At 42.0% G+C, this 14,558-nt stretch overlaps 1 protein-coding gene across 50 annotated transcripts in view; it reads left to right on the top strand.

Moving 5' to 3' along the window:
• The window catches only part of LOC137521919 (fibroin heavy chain-like), a 387,111-nt gene that overhangs the window by 361,585 nt on the left and 10,968 nt on the right, over positions 1–14,558 (top strand). For 49 of the 50 annotated variants that reach the window (XM_068241809.1, XM_068241813.1, XM_068241800.1 and 46 more), the window contains 2 exons: positions 8,692–8,763; positions 10,988–11,023. In XM_068241809.1, the coding sequence (XP_068097910.1) occupies positions 8,692–8,763; positions 10,988–11,023 (108 nt within the window). The remainder of the gene's footprint in view (positions 1–8,691; positions 8,764–10,987; positions 11,024–14,558) is intronic. The other variant, XM_068241829.1, reaches the window with a different exon arrangement.

The raw sequence follows: 14,558 nt of genomic DNA, 5'->3' as shown, positions 1-14,558 counted from the left end.
TTCCCCCGATCATGGATTCGAGTAAATCCGGCCACGGCAGTCCCAAAATCTGGATAAGTCATGATTGGGATCTGGATTTGAAACTGACTGACGAATTCGACTCGGATTTTATCCGTGATTACCTATAAAATCCGTTATCACGGGTTCGTCGTGATCTGGATTTTACTTTAACGTTAATAGCAAAACTCCCATACATGCTACAATCAACAAAATTGCATGGCTTATAAAGGTGATTAGTGGCTACAACTTAAAAAAAGATTTTTAAAAAAGACCTTATAGTTTTTGAGAAAATCGAATTTAAAGTTTCTGCTGAAAAAGTATTGGAGATTAAATACCGCCAAAACACACCGACTTAAGCAGTTAATAGCAAAGACTACTTACATGCTATAAACACCAAATTTGCCGGATATGCAGGATATGTTAAGTAGAACAGTGGGAACAATGGAAAATGTTATCATAAAGACCTTATATTTTTTGAGATAATGGTTTTTAAAGGTTCAAAGGAAATGTCAAAGGAAAAAAAGTATTGTCAGGCTTGTCTGGTCAACCACTATAAGGTCAGGCCGTATGCCCATATGACTGACCTATAACCCAGTCCTAACACCTGCGACCAGTGGTGCTCTCACGAATGGTCGTGATCACGGGAACGCGTGATTCACGGCCATTTTTCCGCATCACGTAGGCCGTGATCCGCATGCCGTGATCCGCATGGATCACGACATCACGTCAAATCCGGATCACGACATGCGTACAAAAATACGGGTCTCGATTCGTAATCACGGCCGTGATGCAGGTTTTTCCCAAAAGATGTCACTGGGCCAATCAGAGGCCCCTGACGCAGGCTAGAGCAACCAATCACAGGAGGGGAGGCTATGCCCTCCCCTCCTGTATATAACCAGCCATTACAGAAACTCCGTCCTTGCAAGAGACTGTGGTCTGAAAGAGTATCTCCAGGCAGGCCATTTCTGTCACAAGCAAGGGCATTGTGGTGTAAAAACCCAGCGTTTTTGCTCATTACAGTGATCTCATATTGCTGATATTACTTGTATTTAGTTAGCTAGTGATTACACTGTCAGTTAGTGAGTGTAGTTCAGAGTGTACTGTGCTGCTAGTGTCTGCTGTTGTGCTACTGTGCAGGCAGGTGCTGCTGTATATATACTACTGTACTACTGTATTAGCTAGCCAGTGAATACTGACTGTCAGTTAGTCAGTGTGCCCACTGCCCAGCACGCATTTGAACACGTACAAAGTTGTACAAGCGAATTTTATGTACGCATGCGCATGCACACTCTCAGCTGTTAACACGTACCTTTCTACGCATGGCGGCATGGCGATACAAATGGAAAATATATGGGTCACGACAAGTCACGACACGGCATTGCGGATTTTTGTATTATCGCACACGGGGAAAGACGGGTGGAGCCGGTTGCGGAAAAAAATACGGGACGCGATCACGGGTTGATACGGATGCGGCTCCAATAATAACGGCCACATGCGGATCCGTGATTGAGGGGTATCCGAGCAACATTACCTGCGACACACCCTGCAGGTAGATGTGGAATACACACTGACATATTGCAATACACCAATAGCACCTGAGATAGATAACCAATGAGTACAATACAATATAAGGTGAGGTATAGTCACCTGAGGCCTAGTAGTGCAGGCAGTCCAGATGATTGAAGCAGGACAGGACCAGAGGTTTAGATTAATCATAGTCGTGGAAGCCAAGTTCAGGGCAGGCGGCATTCTTGCAATCTCCAGTAACAAGCCGAGATCAGCAACATGTAATCAGGCCAATAGCGTTGTCAGGAACAAGCAGGAGTCACACCGGGTAATTAGGCAGAAGCGTGGACAGGATCAGCAGAGGTTGGCACCAGGTAATCAGGCAGTAACATGGTCAGGAATAAGCAGAGGTTAGCAGCAGGTAATCAAACAGAAACGTGGTCAGGAACAAGCAGAAGTCATCAACAAAGTATCCAAATACGAGAGTGCATACCCAGCAACAAGCCAAAGGCAGAATGCTATCACGGGCGATGACAGGGGGCACTCTCAATGCTTAAATATACAAAAGTAACCAATCAGCACAGAACAGAATTGAATACAACAAATGAGCTTCCAGCGTGTCAGCAATTAGCTGACACGGTGGTACACGTGCATCACTGTTTACATCTGCGGAGCGCGTATTGAAAACGCATCCTCCGCTTGCGCAATGTAATATGTGAATCCAATGATGTCAGCCGCCTGTTGGGACCCGGAAGACTGGGCAGCGGCGTGCTGACGTCTCTGGGTAACAGACCTTACAAGTATACATTAACTGTCATTTACCACATTTAAATGTATACTATTTTCCTTTGAACATTTAAAATCCATTATCTCAAAAACTATAACGTCTTTTTGATTTTTTCCCCCTTGTTCCCACTGTTTTACTTAACATATCCTGAAAATTTGGTGTTTCTAGCATGTAAGAGGGCTTTGCTAATAACCGCTAAAGTTGGCGGCTTTTCAGCTTATGACTACGGATATTTTTTCATCATGGTAGTGATCACGGGCTGAATACGTGAAATAACAGCCACATCCATGATTGAATTCCATGATCAATTCTCGATCACAGATTCGGATCATGCCGTGATCATGGATTGTATCCGATCAACACTGTATCTATCTTCTTTCTCCTAAAAATTACTTTTTAATATATTCCACAGTTTTATTTTATGTTTAAATCTACTTTTTAATTTTTAACTGTTTTATTGTTTTTGCTCAATGACACATTCATTAAAGTGTACCAGAGCTAAAATCTATGAACTATTGACCCTTTTTATCTCTTTCCTGCTGTCAGAAGCCATTTTCTGCTAGGAAAGTGTTTTATAGTTGGAATTTGTGAGGGTCACCCTGTAGTCACTTCCAGGACTGAGTCAACCACTTACATACGTGATATTTAACTATTTCAGGTAGAGAAAGAAAAAAAGGGAACACAGCCTATTTATTTGTGAGCTAGGCAATGTACATACCCATGTCTATCTCACCATGCCAGATGTCACTTCGGGTATCCTTTAAAAAAGAAAATATATAAGCCCTTAAAAAAACAGGTACATAATTGCCTACGGAACTTCTCCAAGGAGTCCTTGCTAATTCTCTGGTTCCTCTGCTGTTCCCTGCTGAAGTTATGTGCCACCAGGACTTCTCAGCAGTCTTTGGAAGTAGTCATGTCCCCAAGTACTTGCAAAGACAGTTGCCTCCATACTGCGAATGCACTCTCCTGTACACGTGCTCAGGAAGAACCCACTCGTTTTTGGAATGCAAGTACTTATGAAGACTGCCAAGGAAGGCTGAAGATGTGTTTGATCAAGTTGCAGGCGCGGAGCTAGGGGGGGTCGGGGTAGGACAAGTGCCCCGGGGCGCCTGGTCCCCAAGGGCGCCCAGCTGAGCTTCGGGGTTTTTTTTTTTTTGCTTTTTTTTGCTGGGGGTGAGGGGAGCAGCGCAGAGTAGAGGGAGAGCTGTGCGGACGGTGGGGAAGGGGGGCCATCTCCCCCCTCCTTTCCTCACCTTAGGTGCTCTCCCTCCCTCGCTCTCCCCTCCAATGTCCGGGTGGCTGGCAGCAGCGGGCGGAACTCACCTCCATCTCGCTCCAGCGCCGGCCGGAAGTTCGGGTGCGCAGCCGCTGCTCTGGTCTGGACCAGACCAGAGTAGTGGCAGATCCATCCGGCGCTGCGACGAGACGGAGGTAAGTTCCGCCCGCCGCTGCCAGCCACCCGGACATTGGAGGGGAGAGCGAGGGAGGGAGAGCAGCTCTTCCTCTTCTCTGCGCTGCTCCCCTCCTGCTGGGGAGGGGGACACCTGACCTGGCTACCTACTCTGGGCACATATACCCCTGCCTACATATATTGGGCACATATACCCCTAACTACATATACTGGGCATATACCCCTGGCTACCTACTTTGGGCACATATACCCCTGGCTACCTACTCTGGGCATAAATACCCCAGCCTACATATACTGGGCACATATACTCCTAACTACATATACTGGGCACATATACCCCTGGCTACCTACTCTGGGCACATATACCCCTGCCTACATATATTGGGCACATATACCCCTAACTACATATACTGGGCATATACCCCTAGCTACCTACTCTGGGCACATATACCCCTGGCTACCTACTCTGGGCACATATACCCCTGGCTACCTACTCTGGGCACATATACCCCTGCCTACATATATTGGGCACATATACCCCTAACTACATATACTGGGCATATACCCCTGGCTACCTACTCTGGGCACATATACCCCTGGCTACCTACTCTGGGCACATATACCCCTGCCTACATATACTGGGCACATATACTCCTAACTACATATACTGGGCATATACCCCTGGCTACCTACTCTGGGCACATATACCTCTGGCTACCTACTCTGGGCACATATACCCCTGCCTACATATACTGGGCACATATACCCCTAGCTACATATACTGGGCATATACCCCTGGCTACCTACTCTGGGCACATATACCCCTGCCTACATATATTGGGCACATATACCCCTAACTACATATACTGGGCATATACCCCTGGCTACCTACTCTGGGCACATATACCCCTGCCTACATATACTGGGCACATATACCCCTGGCTACATATACTGGGTACATATACCCCTGGCTACATATACTGGGCACATATACCCCTGGCTACATATACTGGGCACATATACCCCTGGCTACATGTACTAGGCACATATTATACCCCTGGCTACATATACTGGGCACATATAACCCTGACTACATATACTGGGCACATATACCCCTGGCTACATATACTGGGCACATATACCCCTGGCTATATATACTGGGCACATATACCCCTGACTATATATACTGGGCACATATACCTCTGGCTACATATACTGGGGACACATACCTCTGCCTACATATACAGGGCACATATATCCCTGGCTACCTGTTCTGTGGACATCTCTACCCCTGGCTACCTGTTCTGGGGACATCTATACTGCTGGCCACCTATTCTGGGGACACCTATAGACCTGGGGCTACCTATTTTTGGGGAAGCACTGCTGTCAGATTGAGTGTATTTTGGGGAACTGCTGCCAGGTGAGAGGTGTCTACCATATTAAGGAGGCATTCTGCCTATTTATGTGAAATGCTGTCTATTTATGTGCCTCATGATTGCTGAATTTGTCTTGTTGGGGGCCTCATGGTTACTGAATTTGTCTTGTTGGGGGCCTCATGATTTGTTGGGGGCCTCAAGATCGCTGAATTTGTCTTGTTAGGGGCCTCATGATTGCTGAATTTGTCTTGTTAGGGGCCTCATGATTGCTGAATTTGTCTTGTTGGGGGCCTCAGGATTGCTAAATTTGTCTTGTTGGGGGCCTCATGATTGCTGAGTTGGTCATGTTGGGGGCCTCATGTTTGCTCATGATTGTGGAATTTGTCTTGATGGGGGGGCTCATGATTGCTGAATTTGTCTTGGAACATGCTGGAAGGTACACACTGAGGGAGGGTGGGTGAGCGTGAGCCTGCTAACCTCCATGTACATTTGAAGGGGCGTGACCAAATGTGGAGCACCCATAACCACGCCCACATTTGGTCACGACCCTTCACCTTAGGGGGCGCATTAATAGTCTTTGTCCCCGGGGGCTGAAAACCCTAGCTACGCCTCTGTCAAGTTGGTTAAAGAACTTCACCAGGGCCCAGTGCTGGTACAATGGCATAGAGCATGAACCAAGGTGGCTCTATGGCAGTCGTTACCAAACTTTTTGGGGTGAGGGCACCCTTTGATGCCTTTGACATTTTTTCAAGGCACCCCTCAGCAAAAACAACTACAAAAATGCCGTTATGACCCTTAGCAGGCGACGATTCACACCAAGTAGCTAGTGATGCTTATTAGGCACTGCGATTCCTCTCATGTTCAACTTCATGGTTGCGGGGACTAAAGGTTGACTAGCAGGTAATGCAGCCACATTGTATATCAATGTGCGATTGCATTACCTGATGGTATTGCATAAAGGATGGGGATGCATGCCGCGGCACCCAGTTTGAGAACCCCTGCTCTCTGGGATCTTGAGAGTTCCATCCACATAGGTCAGTGATCTGCAAACTTGGCTCTCCAGCTGTTAAGGAACTACAAGTTCCACAATGCATTTGCCATTATGAATCATGACAGTGGTTGTCAGACTCCCACAATGCATTGTGGGACTTGTAGCTCCTTAACAGCTGGAGAGCTAAGTTTGCAGATCACTGACATAGGTGAATATCTACTTCTGCTTCAGATTTACTTTAAGAGTAGGCCCAGCACTTTTGAATCTTCTTTAATGTTTTTATTAATTTATAAAGTGAAAGCAGTGGCTGAAATTTTTACATCGCCACCTTTCTCTGGATTGCTTTTGTACATGATGCACAAGGATTCTTGGATTGTTATGGAGATCTACATCTTCTACTGTTTTATTTTTGTTTTATTTCTATAAAAATAAATAAAAAACTAATGAAAAAAAACCCTCTTGTTTTGTAATGTCATGTGAACAGTACTCAATACGCATTTTGGGATATGGTAGGTATGGTTGATAAAATGCTACAATGTTCTATTCAATGCAAATGCTAAGTTAGTTTTAGGCAGTCTGCAAAATGTGTAACCCTTCAGTAGTAAAAAATAAAGTACTAGAAAACCTCTCACTTCACTTGTAAAAGAGTATATTTATTACTTTCTAATAAGAGAACAGAAAGAGAGGGAGGATGAGCTCAACTGGAGCAAAGTAAAACCCGAGAAATCCAATTGTGAAACAAAAAAAAATAATAATCTGGTGAATGTTGGACCTTACTACCCCACTACCACAGCTAGAAGTAATGCCTGAATTATATAAATGTTTGCATCCAAAATTATTGAGGAAACATGAAAACCTTTCAGATAAAAATGTACATGTATTCATTTGCAGATCTGGGAGGTGGTATAGATATATTTTATTAAAGTTGTTAAAGCCCAAGTAAACCTGCAAAGAGCAGTACAGACTACCTCTTTTCTTGACTTTTAAGAGACAGAACTGTCATTTTTTTATTTTATTTGTGTGATATTTTTTTATTGAATATTCTTTTTCTAACACATTAACTTTAAGAAATGATAATGATAACATTAATATTATTATTTTTTATGAAGAAATATTGAAATATTGCTTAACATCTTTAAATGTCAATATATAATCTTTTTAGAAGTTTTCCTTGCAAAATAGCCATTGCCTGCCTCAATCATACTAGGTCCAAGCCATCATCAGTGTGAAATAAGGATGCTGTGAAAAAATGGGCACTTACTTTTTACACATATCGGGCTTGATTCACAAAGCGGTGCTAACAGTTAGCACGCTGGTGAAAAGCCCCTTATCACGCCTAAACTCAGTTTAGGCGTAATAAGTTTAGGCGTGATAAGTTTAGGTGTGATAACTATAGCACCAACTGGGTTAGCACCGCAGTGCACAGCTGATCAAACATTTTGCGCTAGCAAAGTCTGGTGCGCGCAAAACGTCACAAAGAGTTTAATGGCGCTGCTTTGCGTTCAGAACTTTGCGCGTGTTTTAAACTTATCTAAACTTATCACGCCTAAACTTATCATGCCTAAACTGAGTTTAGGCATGATAAGGGGCTTTTCACCAGCGTGGTGCAATGGTTATCACGCCTTAAGTCTTTTAGGCGTGATCACTGGGTTATCACCGCTTTGTGAATCGAGCCCATCAAGTTTATGATCTCTGCTCATCTTCTCATTCCTATCAGATCACTGCATATAATAATAATAATAATAATTGTTATTGTTATTATGGTTCTAAGGCACATCTGCACTGCAATAAATTACATTCTCAAAACTCTTTAGATATACATATGAGCAAAGTCACAATAACAGAGATTTTTTGTTGTGTTATGTTGATGTATTAGGTTATTGATATTAACAAATGGCAGAGGTTTTTTTTTTATCAAAAATTGTTAACCATTGGTTAAGAATACTTGCATATAATTATTAAAATTATTAGAAGTCTTGGTTATAAAAAAAATAAATTGCCTACTCTTTGATGGAGATCACTGTAGCCGTTGCCTCAAACTTATTAGGATGAAGTGAACACTTGCATTAATAAGTAAATACTTAAAGTGGATCCAAATTAAAAATACAAGATTTCAGAAATAAAATCTATTTTCTAAATAATAATAATAAATATCAGCCTTTTTTCAGTTGCATGATGACAAATATAAAATATTTTACATTTACTGGAGGAACCCCTCCCTTCGTTTCATATTGCCGGGACAGAATCCGGCAAACTGGTGGAGTAGGAGGTATCCAGCAAAGGAGAAATTGCTAATGGCTGCCACCTGTATAACCCTAGTAATGGAAAGAGAAGGGTGAAAGGTATGCAGTGAAATGCTCATAGGCTTGAAGGAGTGTTTAATTATCTTTATATGTGTCAGAGTGGTGTAACTAAATATTTTGAATTAAAAAAAATGTTTGGTTTGGGTCCGCTTTAATGGGGATGTAGAGATAAAAGGAAACTTACTTTCACAAATATGAACCTTCTGCTTGACACCCAATTACTGCTCCTCACAGATTTGTAAACCGGGTTTTGTTATACTACCACTATTCATCACTACCTGGTATACTGATTTGATGTTTTGGTTTTTGATTTTCAGGTCTGGGAGGTGGAGGGTCTGTCAGCCTTGGAGGTGGAGGTTCTCTCAGCCTTGGAGGTGGAGGTTTAGGAGGTGCAGATCCTTTTTTTATACTTCCTTTATCCAAGACAACACTTTTAATAAATGTGCTTATTCCCAAAAACGCTTTAGAGATACAAGTAAGCAGAGTCAGAATAGCAAATAGTATTGTAGTTGTATAAATATTTTTTTATTTATACTACTCTGGCTTCTATTTTACTATGTGTAGTGTAACAAATGGCTTTACAAAATTAGTCAGCAAAAATACATAAATTGGAATCATGTGATCATGTGTAAGCACTTACTTTTTGGAAGTACAAAAAAAGTTTGTGATCTTTCTTGTATTTCCACGGACAGCCAGGAGTTGCAGGTAATTTTCATAATTAATTTAAACAAAAGCACAATTTAAAAGTTCACTTGGACACGACTCTTAAGAGACACATCTAAGCTGAGTCAGAATAGCAAAAAGTATTGTTGTCATTATTATTTTTGTTTATTTATACTATTCTAGCTTCTATTTTATTTTGTGTAGTATAAAAAATAACGTAATAATTGGTAACATTGGTAAAGTGAATACTTAAATAGTAATCATGTATAGGCACTTAGTTTTTGGAATTACAAAAAGTTTGTGATCTTTCTTACACTGCTTCATTGTGGATTTCGTAAGGCTCCTTGGGCTTGATTCAGTGTTCACTTAGTGTTAGCGCCGGAGTAAAAAAAGAGTTTTCCGGCGCTAAGCCAGTTAGTGTGCCTTATCTGAGGTTAGTGTGCCTTATCTGAGTTAGTGTGCCTTATCTGAGTTAGTGTGCCTTATCTGAGGTTAGTGTGCCTTATCTGAGGTTAGTGTGCCTTATCTGAGTCAGTGTGCCTTATCTGAGGTTAGTGTGCCTTATCTGAGGTTAGTGTGCCTTATCTGAGGTTAGTGTGCCTCATCTGAGGTTAGTGTGCCTCATCTTAGGTTAGTGTGCCTTATCTGAGGTTAGTGTACCTTATCTGAGGTTAGTGTGCCTTATCTGAGGTTAGTGTGCCTTTTCTGAGGTTAGTGTGCCTTATCTGAGGTTTGTGTGCCTTATCTGAGGTTAGTGTGCCTTATCTGAGGTTAGTGTGCCTTATCTGAGGTTAGTGTGCCTTATCTGAGGTTAGTGTGCTTTAAGTAGCTTTGTGCACAGTAAATAGCTTTGTGCACACTAAAAGATGGACAAAGCTACATCGCAAGCTGCAGATAAGGCACACTAACCTAAAGTGAATACTTAAATAGTAATCATGTATAGGCACTTAGTTTTTGGAATTACAAAAAGTTTGTGATCTTTCTTACACTGCTTCATTGTGGATTTCGTAAGGCTCCTTGGGCTTGATTCAGTGTTCACTTAGTGTTAGCGCCGGAGTAAAAAAAGAGTTTTCCGGCGCTAAGCCAGTTAGTGTGCCTTATCTGAGGTTAGTGTGCCTTATCTGAGTTAGTGTGCCTTATCTGAGTTAGTGTGCCTTATCTGAGGTTAGTGTGCCTTATCTGAGGTTAGTGTGCCTTATCTGAGTCAGTGTGCCTTATCTGAGGTTAGTGTGCCTTATCTGAGGTTAGTGTGCCTTATCTGAGGTTAGTGTGCCTCATCTGAGGTTAGTGTGCCTCATCTGAGGTTAGTGTGCCTTATCTGAGGTTAGTGTACCTTATCTGAGGTTAGTGTGCCTTATCTGAGGTTAGTGTGCCTTTTCTGAGGTTAGTGTGCCTTATCTGAGGTTTGTGTGCCTTATCTGAGGTTAGTGTGCCTTATCTGAAGTTAGTGTGCCTTATCTGAGGTTAGTGTGCCTTATCTGAGGTTAGTGTGCCTTAAGTAGCTTTGTGCACAGTAAATAGCTTTGTGCACACTAAAAGATGGACAAAGCTACATCGCAAGCTGCAGATAAGTCACACTAACCTCAGATAAAGCACACTAACCTCAGATAAGGCACACTAACCTCAGATAAGGCACACTAACCTCAGATAAGGCACACTAACCTCAGATAAGGCACACTAACTCAGATAAGGCACACTAACCTTAGATAAGTCACACTAACTCAGATAAGGCACACTAACCTCAGATAAGGCACACTAACCTCAGATAAGGCACACTAACCTCAGATAAGGCACACTAAACTCAGATAAAGTTAGCGCTGTAGTTTGTGCCCACTAAGTGATAAGGCACACTAACTGGCTTAGAGCCGGTTAGTGAATCAAGCCCCTAGTATATTATACTGATAAATCTCTAGGGTATATTACATTCTTCTATTGCTTTAAATTTTTCAGGTCTGGGAGGTAAAGGAAGAGTTTCCAGCAAAGGAGGTAATGTTACGGCTAAATTTATGCAAGTTAACAAATCATTACTGTGTTAGAAAAAGTATTTTCAATTACACTGAAAGCGAACAAACAAAATAAGGCCTCTTGTCCAGGGACTGTTGATAGGCAGTAAAATGTCTCTTAAACTCTCATAAATGTTCACTGCTGCCTGGTAACTGCTTGTTGCTGCCAGATAACTGCTGCTCACTGCTGCCTGGTAACTGCTTACTGAGCACACAGTTCAACAGTCTGTGGAAAAGACGCCTACGGGATGAGACGCTGTTTACCAATTCTAATCAATTGGCTCATACATATTAAAATGTGGCTCCCGTATGTGGGACAAAAAAACTTGCTGCATGCATTATAATATTGCATACTATATGTGATTCCCACAGCCGACAGTCATCTGGTGTCAGCTGGCTGTGGGTGGCACATGCTTTAAAGAGACTCCGTAACAAAAATTGCATTCTGTTTTTTATCATCCTACAAGTTCCAAAAGCTATTCTAATGTGTTCTGGCTTACTGCAGCACTTTCTACTATCACAGTCTCTGTAATAAATCAATGTATCTTTCCCCTATCAGACTTGTCGGCCTGTGTCTGGAAGGCTGCCAAGTTCTTCAGTGTTGTGGTTCTGCTATGAACTCCCCCTTCCAGGCCCCCCTATGCACACTGCCTGTGTGTTATTTAGATTAGAGCAGCTTCTCTCTTCTCTCTTATCTTTTACAAGCTGGATAAATCGTCCTCTGAGCTGACTGGGCTTTCACATAGTGAGGAATTACAGACAAGGGCAAAGCTGTTTGCAGGAAGAAAAGAGCAGCCTGAAACTTCAGTGCATGAGAGATGCAGGGGGAAAGAAACACACAAATGATCTCTTGAGATTCAAAAGGAATGCTGTATACAGCCTGCTTGTGTATGGATGTATTTTCTATGTGTGGACATACTGTACATCAACCTACTTCCTGTTTTGGTGGCCATTTTGTTTGTTTATAAACAAACTTTTTAAAACTGGTTTTAACCACTTTTAATGCGGCAGGGAGCGACGAAATTGTGACAGAGGGTAATAGGAGATGTCCCCTAACGCACTGGTATGTTTACTTTTGTGTGATTTTAACAATACAGATTCTCTTTAATACAGACATACATGACATTACAAACAAAAAATCCTTTTCAGAAGCTTTAACCCAGGATTGAAATTCATCCCAATAAGTAGCGGATACCCCCTTTTCCATGAGAAATCTCTACCTTTTCTCTAATATATCAACAGAGACATTTGTATGGCTGATATTGTTGTGAAACCCCTCCTACAGTGTCATGCCATGGCCCTGACAGTTCCCCATCTGTGAACCTCTGTGCATTGTTGGAACTATGGAACTAATGACAGTTGCCAATGGCCAAGCAAGCAGAATCTCCCTCTGTGTGTATATATACATATATTTTACCATCGCTCCACCAGGGCGGCTCCCCTCCGTAAATCCCTCCACTGGCTTCCTATCCAGTCCAGAATCAGATTCAAGATATTTTGTCTGACCTACAAATCCGTCCACAAAACCTGTCCAACCTACATTTCTGATCTTACTCAGAGATACACACCAAGCCGCTCACTCCGCTCCTCCAATAAACTTCGCCTGACCGTCCCCCACATCACCCAGTCCCATGCACACCTCCAGGACTTCACAAGAGCTGCTCCAACACTATGGAACTCCCTACCTCCCCCCATTAGGGCAGCCCCCTCCTTCAACACCTTCAAGAAGGCCCTCAAAACTCACCTTTTCACTCTGGCCTACCACCCCTCACAAGTGCTCTCAACCCACAGCTGAACTATGGTCCCCTACCTCTCGTGTCCCTACCTCTCCCTCTAGATTGTAAGCCTTTGGGCAGGGTCCTCCTCCTTTTGTGTCCTACCTGATCATGCACCTCCATTACTGTAAACCCAAGCTATGCATCTGAGTGAACCTAACTTGCCTAATCTCCATGCTCCACCCAGTGACTGATTAAGCATTACCTTGTACTCCTACTGTGCTGTGTGATCTGGTTTTCTTGTATTCCTGTATTGTCGTATTGCTGTATGTCACCCCTAAATATTGTCTGTAACCTAATTTAATGTCCAGTGCTGCGTAATATGTTGGCACTTTATAAATACAATAAATAATAATAATACTGTACACAGTATATGTATACACATGTCACATGATAATGGCAGTTGTTCTTGTTTTTTACATGTCTGCTTCATGGTAGGAACACACTAGGCAGAAACGCTAGCACGGCGTAAATCGCATGTGCTTGCATTCTGCAATGCACTGTAATAAAAACTGTGGTCTTGCTGCATATTTTTCCCGAAACGCATCTAAAACGCGCATACAGAAAGTCACTAGTGACGCAAAGATATTGCATCTTAGAGTGTTATGTATGCTTTTTGTAAATAAACAAGTTCGATGATGTATTTCTGCTTCCTGTTGACTTCCTATTGATTTGTATAAAGCACATTAAAAAAAGAATGCAAAACGCATACATAACGCATCCGCAATTTATAGATGCGACCTGCAAACACATGTAAAACACACTAACAATGCAGCAAAAGGCTACCTTTCCCGCACTGCCTATTGTGTTCCTACCCTCAAGGGGAATTACACAACATGAACAAATTACACAACGAGTGCCAATCATTTCTTGATCTATCTTGATCTAGCTTCTAATTTTAACTTCTTACTTTGCAATCTATTGATTTTTTATCACATATTACTATCCTTTGATAAGGGTCCTCTTTAAAGAGACACTGAAGCGAAAAAAAATATATGATATAGTTAATTGGTTGTGTACTATGAATAATTACTAGAAGATTAGCAGCAAAGAAAATATTCTCATACTTTTATTTTCAGGTATATAGTGTTTTTTCTAACATTGCATCATTCTATAATATGTGTACATTACACAACACTCAGCATTCAAAATGAGTCTTTCAGAGCAGTCTGTGAAGTAATGACCTCTCCTCTGGCAGAGGAAAAGTAAATAGTCCAGGAACAGTTGAGATAATAAGTCAGATAACAGCCCTCTCCATGACTAACTTAGTCGGAGAGCTTAATGGCTTGTTTGCATAGAGATAACAACTGGAGTTTCTCAACTCTTCCTGTACTGGAAACAATTAGACTGATGTATCTGATCTTAATGTTTTATTTCTTAGCTGTGCTACACATACAAATCATAATATCATCATTTTTTTTTCGCTTCAGTGTCTCTTTAAAGAGAATCTGTATTGTTAAAATCGCACAAAAGTAAACATATCAGTGCGTTAGGGGACATCTCCTTTTACCCTCTGTCACAATTTCGCCGCTCCTCGCCGCATTAAAAGTGGTTAAAAACAGTTTTAAAAAGTTTGTTTATAAACAAACAAAATGGCCACCAAAACAGGAAGTAGGTTGATGTACAGTATGTCCACACATAGAAAATACATTCATACACAAGCAGGCTGTATACACCCTTCCTTTTAAATCTCAAGAGATCATTTGTGTGTTTCTTCCCCCCTGCAGCACTGAAGTGGCTGTT

This window comes from Hyperolius riggenbachi, chromosome 6 (assembly GCF_040937935.1).
Source record: "Hyperolius riggenbachi isolate aHypRig1 chromosome 6, aHypRig1.pri, whole genome shotgun sequence".
Taxonomy (NCBI): domain Eukaryota; kingdom Metazoa; phylum Chordata; class Amphibia; order Anura; family Hyperoliidae; genus Hyperolius; species Hyperolius riggenbachi.
Note: the sequence above shows the minus strand (reverse complement) of the source record. Positions and strands in the feature narration are given on the sequence as shown.